The sequence below is a fragment of the Pleuronectes platessa genome, chromosome 17, assembly GCF_947347685.1.
Source record: "Pleuronectes platessa chromosome 17, fPlePla1.1, whole genome shotgun sequence".
Lineage (NCBI taxonomy): Eukaryota > Metazoa > Chordata > Actinopteri > Pleuronectiformes > Pleuronectidae > Pleuronectes > Pleuronectes platessa.
The window spans coordinates 18,867,432-18,879,482 of NC_070642.1; the positions used below are offsets into that span (position 1 = coordinate 18,867,432).

At 41.3% G+C, this 12,051-nt stretch overlaps 2 protein-coding genes across 2 annotated transcripts; one reads left to right on the top strand and one right to left on the bottom strand.

The window, feature by feature from the left end:
• Nucleotides 1-315: 315 nt before the first annotated feature.
• Nucleotides 316-7,606, top strand: rars2 (arginyl-tRNA synthetase 2, mitochondrial). The gene is made up of 20 exons (XM_053444961.1): nucleotides 316-484; nucleotides 637-710; nucleotides 1,238-1,340; nucleotides 1,735-1,818; nucleotides 1,906-2,006; nucleotides 2,103-2,158; nucleotides 2,518-2,601; nucleotides 2,909-2,985; nucleotides 3,066-3,224; nucleotides 3,341-3,447; nucleotides 3,624-3,719; nucleotides 3,947-4,007; nucleotides 4,777-4,853; nucleotides 5,593-5,717; nucleotides 5,951-6,018; nucleotides 6,100-6,209; nucleotides 6,480-6,575; nucleotides 6,673-6,747; nucleotides 7,045-7,108; nucleotides 7,405-7,606. The coding sequence occupies exons 1-20, from the start codon at nucleotides 449-451 to the stop codon at nucleotides 7,489-7,491; spliced, it is 1,740 nt and encodes a 579-aa protein (XP_053300936.1). The 5' UTR covers nucleotides 316-448; the 3' UTR covers nucleotides 7,492-7,606.
• A 245-nt stretch (nucleotides 7,607-7,851) lies between these two features.
• Nucleotides 7,852-11,395, bottom strand: slc35a1 (solute carrier family 35 member A1). The gene is made up of 8 exons (XM_053444964.1): nucleotides 11,199-11,395; nucleotides 10,766-10,946; nucleotides 9,965-10,124; nucleotides 9,683-9,835; nucleotides 9,496-9,562; nucleotides 9,149-9,325; nucleotides 8,924-9,058; nucleotides 7,852-8,696 (listed from the first exon to the last, which is right to left on the bottom strand). Exons 1-8 carry the CDS (start codon nucleotides 11,206-11,208, stop codon nucleotides 8,569-8,571), a joined length of 1,011 nt encoding a protein of 336 aa, XP_053300939.1. The 5' UTR covers nucleotides 11,209-11,395; the 3' UTR covers nucleotides 7,852-8,568.
• Between the last annotated feature and the right edge of the window lie 656 nt (nucleotides 11,396-12,051).

A 12,051-nucleotide genomic window follows, 5' to 3' on the forward strand; every position in this document is an offset into this window, starting at 1 on the left:
TTTATTCTGGTTTCTCTGATTTCTTAATATAACACTTTGAAATATGAGGCGCTGCTGTCAGTCAAACCAGGTCTGTGATTGGCCATATGCAGTAAACCCCGCCCTATTCCTGTGCACGTGCTCAGATCTTGAACCTGAGTAATCTCAAGTTGTTGTCAATCAGCGTCATGTGACCACTGAGCCAGACTGTGATTGGTGGGTAAAGTTATCCGGATCTCGGAAACATATCCGGGATATGTTGAACAAACGCCGGGAAATCCAACTTTTTTCTGAGTCGGTGACGTTACTGGCAACAAAGCTTGTGATTGGACGAGCCGACCGGAAGCGCTGCTGCCGGGCGGAAGTACACTGACACACATCGCTGCAGCCTGCGAGCACAACATGAGAGGATTTTACTTAATGTTTCTCAACGAGGATTAACACTTCGTGTTCGCAGTTTGGAGGAAACATGGCGAACTTCTTCAGGAGAAGAATCGCAGCGAAGGTAACGAGGCCGAACGTCCACAATGACAATGCTAACGTGCTAAAGCTAACATGCCTGTGACCCTGGAGACAAATCAAAACAAGAATAGTGTTGAACCTCGTTCTGTCATTGACTGTGTGTCTGTGTCTTTGTGTGTGTTTGTGCGCGTGCAGCTGAGCAGGACCCTGCAGCAGCACGAGGACGTGTTCACTCCAGCCCTGTCAGCTGTTCCTGTCTTTAAGAAACAGTTAAGTGTCTTTATTTATCAGTTCTTTATCAACAAGCAGAGAAACACATCATGTGCAGGGAAAGTTCACACACAAGATCCCGGAGTTTGTGTTATGATTCAAAGAAATACACAAGCATAAAGTGGGTTTTAATAGCATTATTTAAATTATACTTTTTGATAAATGCATGTCCTCTTATGATTGGTTTTGAAACACTGTCAGGATTTCAATATTTGAACTATAGTCTGTGTCTAACTGAACTCTAAATAAATAAAGATAGAAGCATATCAAATTATTGCTGCACTCTTAACAAAAAAGATAGAATTAGTTTGAGCCAGATAAGGGCTTCACACAAATGATTTATAAATAACCCTTGCTGCGTAGTATTAATAATGGATCTTTTAATTGTTCTAAATTCTAACTTCTGTTATTAAAGCATAATTCCCTTCACTGCACTCAACATCAGACAACACCCTGATGAAAAAGGCAGTCTTTTATTTTGTCCTCTCACCAGTTTATTAAAGCTTGTTGATCTTGTTCTCCTCAGGAAGACGGCTGACTTCAAACTGTCCATCAACGCTCTACGAGCCAGTGGAGTGTTACCGTCCAGTGGAGACGTTCAGCTGCAGGCGGAAGACTTGGCCGCTCAGGTAAGATAGATCTCACGGGAATTATGGAAACGGGAGAAAGCAGCATTACTACGTCTCTACATTGTAAACATACTTAAAGGAAACACACGTATTTCATCCAATATTCCCCGTCTTTTCTTTAATTAATTGATATTTCTACGTTTTGTCAAATTCTGCCCACAAAGTACATTAAATGTAAATTGATGTTAAGCAGAGGAAAGTGTATTTGCATGCATTCATACATTATTGCACATTAATATCCTGTTGATCAACAAATGTATTATTATAATTTCAGCCTTTGTATCTATATACCTCTGCAACATAGTGTTCACACAAGGCTTCACACACTTGGCTCTTTAAAGGTCACACATTACACAAAGTGTTTTTAAGTTACTGTTCTTGTTGTGTTTCTCAGCTGAAGCAGGACAGCGTGGTGGAAAACATCTCTGCTGATCGAGGCATGATAAACTTCACAGTCAATCGCAGGCTCTTTGTGGAGGTGTGTGAGTCGACATTTACACAGTGCTGGGAAATAGTCTTTCTTGTTTTTGGTGTTTCTGAATTCTTTCTGCTTTATTTGTTTTAGAAAATGTTGGAGCCGTTAGAAAATCAGGACGATACCAAGTTTGGGTTAAATAGTGAACTTTTTAATAATCTCAAGAGAGGAACAACATTAGTGGAATACAGGTATGTTTGTTTGTCTTTGTGTATTTTCTTTTGTATATCCTCACTTCATACGTCTTCAAGATTTTAACAGACACAGGTTGTGTTTGTATGTGGCAGCTCTCCTAATATCGCCAAAAAATTCCATGCTGGACACTTGCGGTCGACAATTATTGGTGAGTTAATTTATTCTGATCTAAAGCCAAATTATCTGATATTGATCCATATGTATGTGATGTGAGTTACACTGTGAACTAGAGCTTCATGATAAATCCGCCAGTATTAGGTCATTGCACAAACATCACTATATGTCAGCCGATCTATTGTTTGACCATCAGGGGGCAGCAAAGCTCATTTTTTCAACAGTGAAAAGTCTGCTACTTGTTTATTAATTGGTCATAAGTGTAAAAAAACAAATGACTTGAAACCTTAAATGAAAGAATATTAATACAAATGATCTTGTGTTCTACTGTGAACTTCCCGTTTTGATCTGACGACTTTGAATAATTAACAAAGAAAGGAACTCCCTCTCCAGGTAACTTCATCGCCAACCTGAAGCAGACCCTCGGAAACAACGTCATTCGAATGAACTACCTTGGGGACTGGGGAATGCAGTTTGGTGAGTAGCTCAGGGGCAAACTAGAACGTCATTGGACCCCGGCCCAAAAATCCCTTAGATTCAATCAGCTCACATATGCAAAGCTCATAAATATCAGCTCCCTCAATGTGTCAGTTTTTTATTAATTCATGACCCATTTGTTATTCCCCTGGAGAAGGGTGAACATTTCAATAACAGAAAAAACTTCTCAAGGATAAAGGAAGTTTAAAAATAAATCAGACTTCCCCCTTTTTCTAAATCCAGCATATTAAAACATTGAACCAGTATCATAACGTCCCAGATGTTAGTGTGTCCTCTTTGATTTCAGGTTTGCTCGGAGCTGGGTTTGCACAGTTTGGATCTCAGGAGAAATTAAAACAGAATCCACTGCAGCATTTGTTCGAGGTGAGTTTGCATGTGAGCAAGATCCTGTAATGTGATCTATAGAACAGTGCATACTTCACAAGTGACTTGTCTTCTTTCAGGTGTATGTCCAAGTGAACAAAGAAGCAGAGCATAGTGAGGAAGTGAAGCAGAACGCCAGAGACTTCTTTAGACAGCTGGAGCAGCATGACGTCCACGCCGTGTCCTTGTGGCAACAGTTCAGAGACATCACAGTGAGCGAGTATCAACACATTTACAAGGTACAACCAGCCGCACGGCACCTTAAAGAGTTAAATCTCCAAAGTACACACTTGATGGGAGAAAGGAGACAAAACATAATTCCAACCTTTCACCAACTGAAATCTGGTCTTTGCAGCGGTTAGGCGTCCACTTTGATATTTACTCCGGGGAGTCAGAGCACCAAGGCCAGGCCCAGGAAGTGGTGCAGCAGCTGCGGAGTGGAGGCCTGTTGAAAACCTCAGAGTATGTGACAGTATGTGATGGATTCTGATCAGGAAATGGGGCCAGAAGTGTGTGTTTGTTTGTTAGCAAGAAGATAGAGTCTAATGTAAACCTTATTTTTCTTTTAGTACTGTTTATAAGAATATGCACCCAGCACCGATGGGAGTTGTATTATCACACTGTATTTATTATTACAGGAAGGGAACTGGTGTAGTGGATCTTTCCCCTGATGGAGACGGGAGCAGCGTCTGCACGGTGCTCCGCAGCGACGGCACAACGCTCTACATCACCAGGTCAGTGAAACAGAAGCAACCACAAAATGGAGAATTTTACAGAATAGTTTTTCAGGCCTGGAGAAGGTTATATCATAAATATATATCATAAAAACCGAAATTCTACTATTGGTTTATATCTTTACTATCAATTATCCAATAAAGGTGAAAATGCCCCAAAAAGATCTCTTGTCTTAAACACAGTCAACCGTGCAGCTTTCACCTCTTTTGCATTTTCCCCATTCCAGAGATTTGGCTGCAGCTGTTGACCGAAAACAGAAGTACCACTTTGATGAGATGATTTATGTGGTGAGGACTCTGACTCATTCACCGTTTCACTTGTTCACCTCTGTCCTCTAATTTAAAGACAACTTCATACAAAAGCCTCAAACACATTCATCTACTACAAAAAATACTACTTTTCACTACAGATGGAAGTGATGAGTAATTCTAACAATCAAGGAATAAGTGTCATGTAAGGGAAAATTCCACTGACCAGGTGTCTCACTGCTGTGGCCTTGGCAAACAGGGAGTTTGCTACAGCGGACGGACACAGCAGATAGACACAGAGGAGGATTTCATATCTTTTTCATATTAAGTTTTATGAAGCACCTCTTTGTATTAATTCTGGCATGTCTTCTTTTTCTCATGCTGTCTTGTGAATCGCCTCTTTGTATAAGTCCTGGCTTTTTTGAATTTGCAGCCAGTTGTTCCATCCTGAGCAGCCGTGCTTGTTGTGTAACTCTGCATAGATTACTATTATAAAGACTCAGTGGCAACTCCAGTCTGAGAATTTCATTATTTCAAATCCTAAGATGAATTTCCATCACGGTCACAAACTGTGATATTTATATTTTAACCACGATATGATGAGGTCAGTCTCCCACCCTGGTTTAACTTCTCTAGATTCTTGTCTTTGTTTGTGTGTGAACGTAGAAAACACATCATCCAAGGGAAGATGGGTTCAACTCCCTTTCCTCTTGAAATTATTATTATTATCACTAGAGTTTCTTGCTTGTTTGCTTAAACACCTGAATCACTGCTGTGTCTGTATTTCTTTGTCTTTTTCTTTTGTAAGACGGATAAAAGTCAAGCGACTCACTTCCAGCAGTTGTTCCAGATTCTTCTCGCCATGGGTCATCCTTGGGCGGAGAGGTAGCAGGAGAGACACCACACATCACACACACATTGCATAATTTACTTATCACACTGATGGAAATACAAAGAAACTTAACACTCAAATATGGAAATACTGGGAAAACTTTTCTTACTAACAAAACCATCTGCACCGTCTGTAAAACTGCTAGAGCAGAAATTAAGAATGGAACGAAAAGGGAATTCCTTTATGGCTTCATAATAATTGAATCCGGACTCCACCCACCACAGACCAAAGATTTAATGAGAAACACTCGACTTTTGTCTGCTCTAGAAGAGTCGGAGCTGTGAAGGTTTCATCACATCCTGGACGGTGAAACATATTCACTCAGTAAATACACTTTGTGCTTTGCAAGACTATTTTATATACAAGTTATAGATAGCTTGTTTATAATATAAGAGACTCTACATGCTCTACACTCTACTACACAACATTTCAGAGGGAAAATCTACAAGTTTTTTACTAAACTACTTTTATCTGACAGCTGTGAATAATTTGAGATTAACAGAAAAATCACATTAAATTCACAATGTATATGATTAACTTATAAAACATTCTATGTTGGTATAGATCAAAGTACCCAGCAGTGTATGAATGACATAAAATCAATCCTCAGTCATTTTCAACTTAAAGTTTCCTTATAGATCAATAATAATAACAATTCTACTTTTAATTAAGTATCGTAACAGTGTTGTATTGTGTGTGTCCTGAGTCATGTGTGTACTTCCTGCTCTGCAGCTGTCAGCACGTTTCCTTCGGCCTGGTGCGGGGGATGAAGACCAGGACCGGTGAGGTGGTGTTTCTGGAGGACGTGCTGGACGAAGCCCGGACCAGGATGTTACACAACATGAGCCAATCAAAAAGTAAAGTCTGTCAAATACATTAAGGGATTTATTTCTATACGTGATTCACGAGTTGCAAAAATCTGTTTGCATTTGTCACAGGAAGCATTTTAACATTAATATATTATAGCAGTAACTCAAACACATTATTTTGTGCAGATCTTTCATTGACATTTAATTGCAACACCTCAAATTTAAAGATGGATTTATATATTTGTGAATGATGTAAATAAAGTGACAACAACTCTCCACAGCAACGAAGGAACTGGACGACCCAGAGGACACGGCAGAGAAAGTGGGAATCAGTGCCCTGATCATTCAGGTGAATGAAGCTTCACATCCACTAACTCTGTGATCTAATGACAAACAGACGCTTTATGGATTTTTCATTTCTGTGTTTCAGGACTTTAAAGGTCCCCTGTACTCCGACTACAACTTCGACTGGGACAGGATGCTGCAGGCACAGGGAGACACAGGCGTCTTCCTCCAATACACACATGCTCGACTCTGCAGGTCTGTATGTGTTCGCCGCTGAAAATAATACAACACGACAACGGGAATATTTGCATTCTGTTGTGCAGCAAATTACTCCACTGGCTGATTTCAGTCGCTAGTTCTCCTTCTGAGTTTTTTTTTTTACGGTTTGTTTGCAGTTTTGAAAAACACAATATCACTCTTGCAAGAAATCCATATTAAAAATTCCAAACCCACTGAAACCAGAAACATTAGCATGATGACTTCAACCTGTCCGATGCCAACAAGACTTGTTTTGTGTTACTGCAGTTTAATACGGAGGAATATAGAAATGAATGCTGCGACGTTCGACCCGTCTCTTCTCCTCGAGCAGTCGAGTGTGACCGTCCTGCAGCACCTCCTTCGGTAAGCAAACCACTCCTCAATCACCATCATCCCCTAATTCCTCTGCACCCTTCACAAATATTTGCACCAGTTAAAACCACCCTTTGTTTTAATGCAGTTATGACGAGGTGTTGTATCAGTCCGCCCAGGATCTCCAACCCAAACATCTTGTCAACTTCCTATTGAAGCTGTGGTAAGGAGCAGGATTTGTTTACCAGATATGGAAGAATATTTGAAGGGTAAAGCTTTCACTTAGGAAATCAATGTTTTACTCTGTTCTCCTGAAAATATTTTATTATATTTTTAATTTGGTAAACCAGATTCTATTTTCAAAGAAAGTTTTCTCTGAATTCGAGATAAATTGTTTTTATTCTAAACAAAGGATAAGTTTCTCTCAAGTAAATGCATTTTGCTTCCATATTAACATGCAGACGTGTTAATTCAACTGTGTACTCATACTTATTCATGTTTTTACTTCTCTCTCTTCCAGTCACCTGATCGCCACGGCACACAGGGAGCTGCCGGTGAAGGGAAGCCCTCAGGAAGTTGCACAGGTAGACAGAGACATTTTTATTCCTTTAAATGCACCATCATGTAATGTTATACAACTAGACTGGTCCTCATACCTAATACCAGTAAGTTGAGTAGTTTTTCGAGATTCTGCAAACAACCAAACGCAGACGAAAACACAACCTTCTCTGGAGAGACAGGCTTCAAGATTTGGAAAATATTTTTCTGATAAATGTTGTGATTCAAATCATTCATACAGTGTTTATGATGGAATTTTGCTGAAGTTTATATTTAAGATATTTTAAATCATGGTTTCTTTTCATTTGTTCAATTTTAATAGGCGAGATTACGTCTGTTCAGCAGATCCTGCTCAGTCCTGGCCAACGGGATGAGGATCCTCGGCATCACGCCGGTTGATAAAATGTGAAATTCAAAGTATGTCAAACCATAACCAATGTTATTTCACTGCTGCAAGTGGCTGTAGATAAACTGTACTGTAAATAAGAGCCTCATCTATTAAAATAATCTTTTTAAAAATTGAATTCAGGTTCCTTTTTCTCTCACTGGGATTGTGATCAAGTAACTGAGTTTTTATATTGATCAGTGTCCACATCTGTAAAAACAAGAGCTGAGTGATGTAATTCACAGTTGATGTAGATGACAGAGCTCAGACTGGTACAAGTACTTCAGTTTTTATACAGAACCAGTTCACTAAACTCTAAATGGAGTAACAGTTTGTTTTTTTATCAATAGGAACACAATGTAAATGAATATCCTTGATAAACTGTTTAAGGGAGATAAGAGAAGAGTTTTTATTGACCATCCACTCTAAGGAAACCCTGTCAGCTCATTTGTAAACAGTCAAAAAGTTCAGAGGCACTATTTGTTTGTAACATATTTCCATTGAAATTTAATCATAGCTTTAAAACAAAGTAGAATCTGACACGAGACAGTGAAGATATTAAACATCACACATGCAACCTTCTCTTCCTCCTTTCCATGTTTGTTCTCCTGTGGCTTGGGCCTGTTAATAATTAGCATTATGTGGTTATGAGTATAAGACTAACACAGACTAATTCAAATATTAACTCTGTTAGAAGGAGTTGTGTTATTCAAACGCCTCTGATAAAATACATAGGAGGCCCGAAAGTAAACGTGTATATAGTTGAATCATTTCACTCCAGCGTGGTTGAAAATGAAAACAAGATTTCACTGATTGCTTCCCATTATTAAAAAACTTTACAAAATAAACTAATATGAATTTGATTTCAAATATAATACAATTTAAAAAAAAAACAAAAAAAACTATGATTTCTGGTGAGCTGGATTGAAACATGGAAGTGGAACGAAAGCTGTCGTCTTCGTGATGAACTGAAAACGGAGCGAGACCAACCGAGTGTTCATTTGACAAACAGCTGGATCGGCTCCCTGGTCCCTGGAGGGCGGGAGCCTCTTGACCTCCACACGCCGTCCAGCACACCTGGTCCTGCTGCAGCTCGGGGACTCACACAGTGATCAGCTTCTGTTTGGACTCTGCGTCCTTCTGGCTCAGCTTGGACGTGTCCAGCTTTGGAAGTCCATACAGGTAGATGGAGACGCACACGAGTAAGGCACCAGAGGCAAATGTGATTGCTGCAAAAGAGCGGGAGAAAAAGAAAAGAGTAAGACGGTTGTAGAATGGTATCATCTGGAATTCCACAGATGTCCAGGACACATGGCGGCGCAGACTGTGAACCGGTTCAGGATAGATTCATTGTCAAATAATATGCACTAAACACACACATGCCCTCATCTCAGAACAAGCTGGACCAGAAAATAGTTTCTCAGCCGTCCATCTGTCAACGTTGGGGTTAACTTACTTATCTGTAGGCCAAACAAGATGACGGATGCAACAGTGGAGATGACGATGGCGGCCGCGGCGGAGAAGCCTTTCATGATGTTGTCCGTGTACTTCACCACCACCGACGTGTACAGACCCCCCACACTGGCCAGCACTGACAGCACAGACGGAAAAGTGTCAACCGAACAATTGCGAAAAACATGTAAATAAATAGAATATCATTCTCTGCTTTTATCGTACTTACACACTACAAAGCACACCCAGGGTGTGTAACCGAAAAAGAAGCCTTTTTCCAGAACGTTTTCACCGTCCTTCATGAAAACTCCCATCAGTGTGACCACGATGCCCGACAGGTACATCTGTATGTTCCTCACCCACAAGGACGTGTCGGAGCTCTTCAGCACCTTCTCAAAGTAAACACCTTAAATCAGAGCGGGAGCACAAGTTAGAGCCAAGAAGACAAACAAGTCTGAAACCAGACGGCAGGTCAATAACCTCCCATGCAAATAAAAACACTTCACTCAGCCACTTCAGTTTCACATTTGAATGCACATCACACAGTGCCTTGTGAAAACTCGGGGTCACATTTACCTGCAAATCCAGAGCAGATGACAGCAACGGCGATGGCCATGAAGCCAACTAAAGGATTTTGCTCGATCTGGGGGGGGGGGGGGGGGGGGGGGGTGGGAGAGACGTAAACATGAGCCACCCGGTAATCCAAAGCAGCATCCATGACGGCGGTGGTCACATGACATAGACATTGATGTGTCACCCGTACCTGGACTTTGGTGGCTTCAACAGGCCGCCACTGTACGAGTGTGACGCCTCCGCAGAGCATGAAGACAGAGAACCACTGCAGCCGGCTCAGAGAGCGGTTCAGCATGAGGACCGTGCACAGGGCCGTGCACGGGATCTTCAGCTGATAGGTCACCTAAACAGAAAAACACAGCTGGGGTCAAACTACTGTGTGTTTTTCCTATTTATAACAAGGGAAGGAGGGCCGAACGTTTCCATTGTGGTGAACACTGTACTTTTATCTGAACATCATTCAAATTGCTACCTGATAAACTGCAGCATCGAGGTTGCTCAGGGCCAGAAAGGCCATGTTGTTCTGAACTCCGTACACGACCGAGGGCACGCTCAGCTTCAGCAGCTCCTTGGGGCTGTAGAGCACGTGCTCCACGAGGGCGTTCTTCAGCCGGCTGAGGCTTCCGGTCTCTCTGGGGGAGAAGACGTGAAAACAGACCAATAAGAGGAGGAGGAGAGGAAATATGGACAAATTTAAATTAAATCTAAACATATTTTTATAAGTATTTTAAACTGTTTAGATTCCCTTTTTGTACGTGTTCCAAAGTTGATGAAAAAAACATCTAGCATTGTTTTGGAATTGTTCTACTCAATTTCCCAGAGAATAATTCATGGATCAAATCAAATTTTGATCTATGTTAAGTGTCTGTTCTTACCTCCAGCTGTTTCTATATTAATTGATTTAAATTAAAATTGTGTTATCTGTATTTATTCCTCAGGCATTTACTTTTTTGCCCTTGACTTTCCTATTTGACTTAATTTTTTCTTTCACTTCTTTAGTCGGATATATTGTAAACGAGGTCTCAACAACCAGTGTGTCCCAGAGTTTAAATAACAGTAACATGAATATTGGTATTGAACATGTATTAGTCCCTAACTACAGTATCTACCCCCAAACCCCTAATGGACCAGGCTCCCCTCTATACCCCAGATGATTAATCGATTAACCAACAGCTGGCAGATTCATCAGTAATAACAATAACAACAATAGATTCCACGTTGTGTACATTGTGTTCGGTTCCCCACGTTTAGAGGGAAGCTGGCGGACTCTTACTTTGTCAACATGCCCAGGCTCAGCACGAGTTTAATGACCTCGGTGATGCACACGGCGGTGGTGGAGAAGTACAGGTCCCCGGACGAGATGGTCCTCGTGTACCGCAGGACAACCGTGTACGTGGCCGCCACCAGGGTCATCACCGTCAGGCAGTAGAGCTTGAACACCACGCTCACGTTCTCTGGAGGAAACACGGGAGAGTCACTGGCGAGCAGCTAACGGGACTCATCCTCCATGTTCGGAGCGGGACCGACGACAGGCTCCATCTTTTCTCGTTAAACAACAGTCACACATCACCGACGTGTGTCAGTGACGTATAACCGACAGATTGGAGACATTGTTATTTCATTTAAAGTCGTTTTTGTCGCCACCGTGTTTTTTCTCCCCTCTAAGCTAGCTCCAATGCTAGCATGTAGCCGCAGGTAAAACTCACCGACGGCCATTGTGTCTGTTGTGTGTCCGTCCTGTAGGGAGAAGGGGTCGGTTGTCCTGCTCGTTACATGGCGTTAGAGCCTCCACATGCACGCGGGGCTGGTCCGAGGTGAGTTCGCCGCCGAGGAGACCGGAGGAGGAGACCGGAGCTGGACCACGATCACAGCCCGGCGAGCCACTGAGGAGGTTCCTGCCTACTTCTACCAGCATGCACCGCGGGTCAACAATGTCGGGCGACGCACAGCCCCTCCCCTTTCAGTGGCGTAGCAGAAAAATCTGGGGCCCGTTTGATAAATATAAATAATAATGATTTATTTTAATTACATTTTTCAAATTGACAAGGTGTTGAGAATATTTTTTAAACAAATAATATCAAATCATTATAGGTAACTCGACAAAGACAAGAATACAATTTGTTATAGATAAAAAAAAAGGGTAAACATTTAAATAAAACATTATGATGTTGTTTAATATTGTTGGTAAGATCAGAACTAGATCAAAAGTAAAATGAACACGAATAAAACGTTTTCTCGGTTGTTCCTGTTGTCAACTCCCCAACTCCCTTGTTGCAGTCTCCCCAGTGTGGTCCACTTGATGCAGCTCTCAGTTATGACCACAGGGGGCAGCAAAGTTCTCCAGAAGAGATGAAGTGTAATAAAAAACGATGGCAGAGAGGGGCTGAGGGGGCTGCCCCCTACTGGTACAACTGCAGGGCATTCAAAGAAAAAACTGAAATCAATAAAAGAAACTTTCACTTAATTTTCCAAAGTTGTTAAAGATATAGAAATATTACAGTTAATATGCAATGTAAATTATCCGTTGTAGAGTATTTCTTTAGAGTTTTCAGCTAATTT

Coding starts and splice junctions, on each gene's coding strand:
- rars2 (XM_053444961.1), top strand. CDS start 449: ATGGCGAACTTCTTCAGGAGAAGAATCGCAGCGAAG. Junction 485..636: donor GGAGAAGAATCGCAGCGAAG/GTAACGAGGCCG, acceptor GTGCGCGTGCAG/CTGAGCAGGACCCTGCAGCA. Junction 6,210..6,479: donor ACACATGCTCGACTCTGCAG/GTCTGTATGTGT, acceptor GTGTTACTGCAG/TTTAATACGGAGGAATATAG.
- slc35a1 (XM_053444964.1), bottom strand. Junction 9,563..9,682: donor TTGAAGCCACCAAAGTCCAG/GTACGGGTGACA, acceptor CCCCCCCCCCAG/ATCGAGCAAAATCCTTTAGT. Junction 9,059..9,148: donor CTGGGTGTGCTTTGTAGTGT/GTAAGTACGATA, acceptor CTGTGCTGTCAG/TGCTGGCCAGTGTGGGGGGT.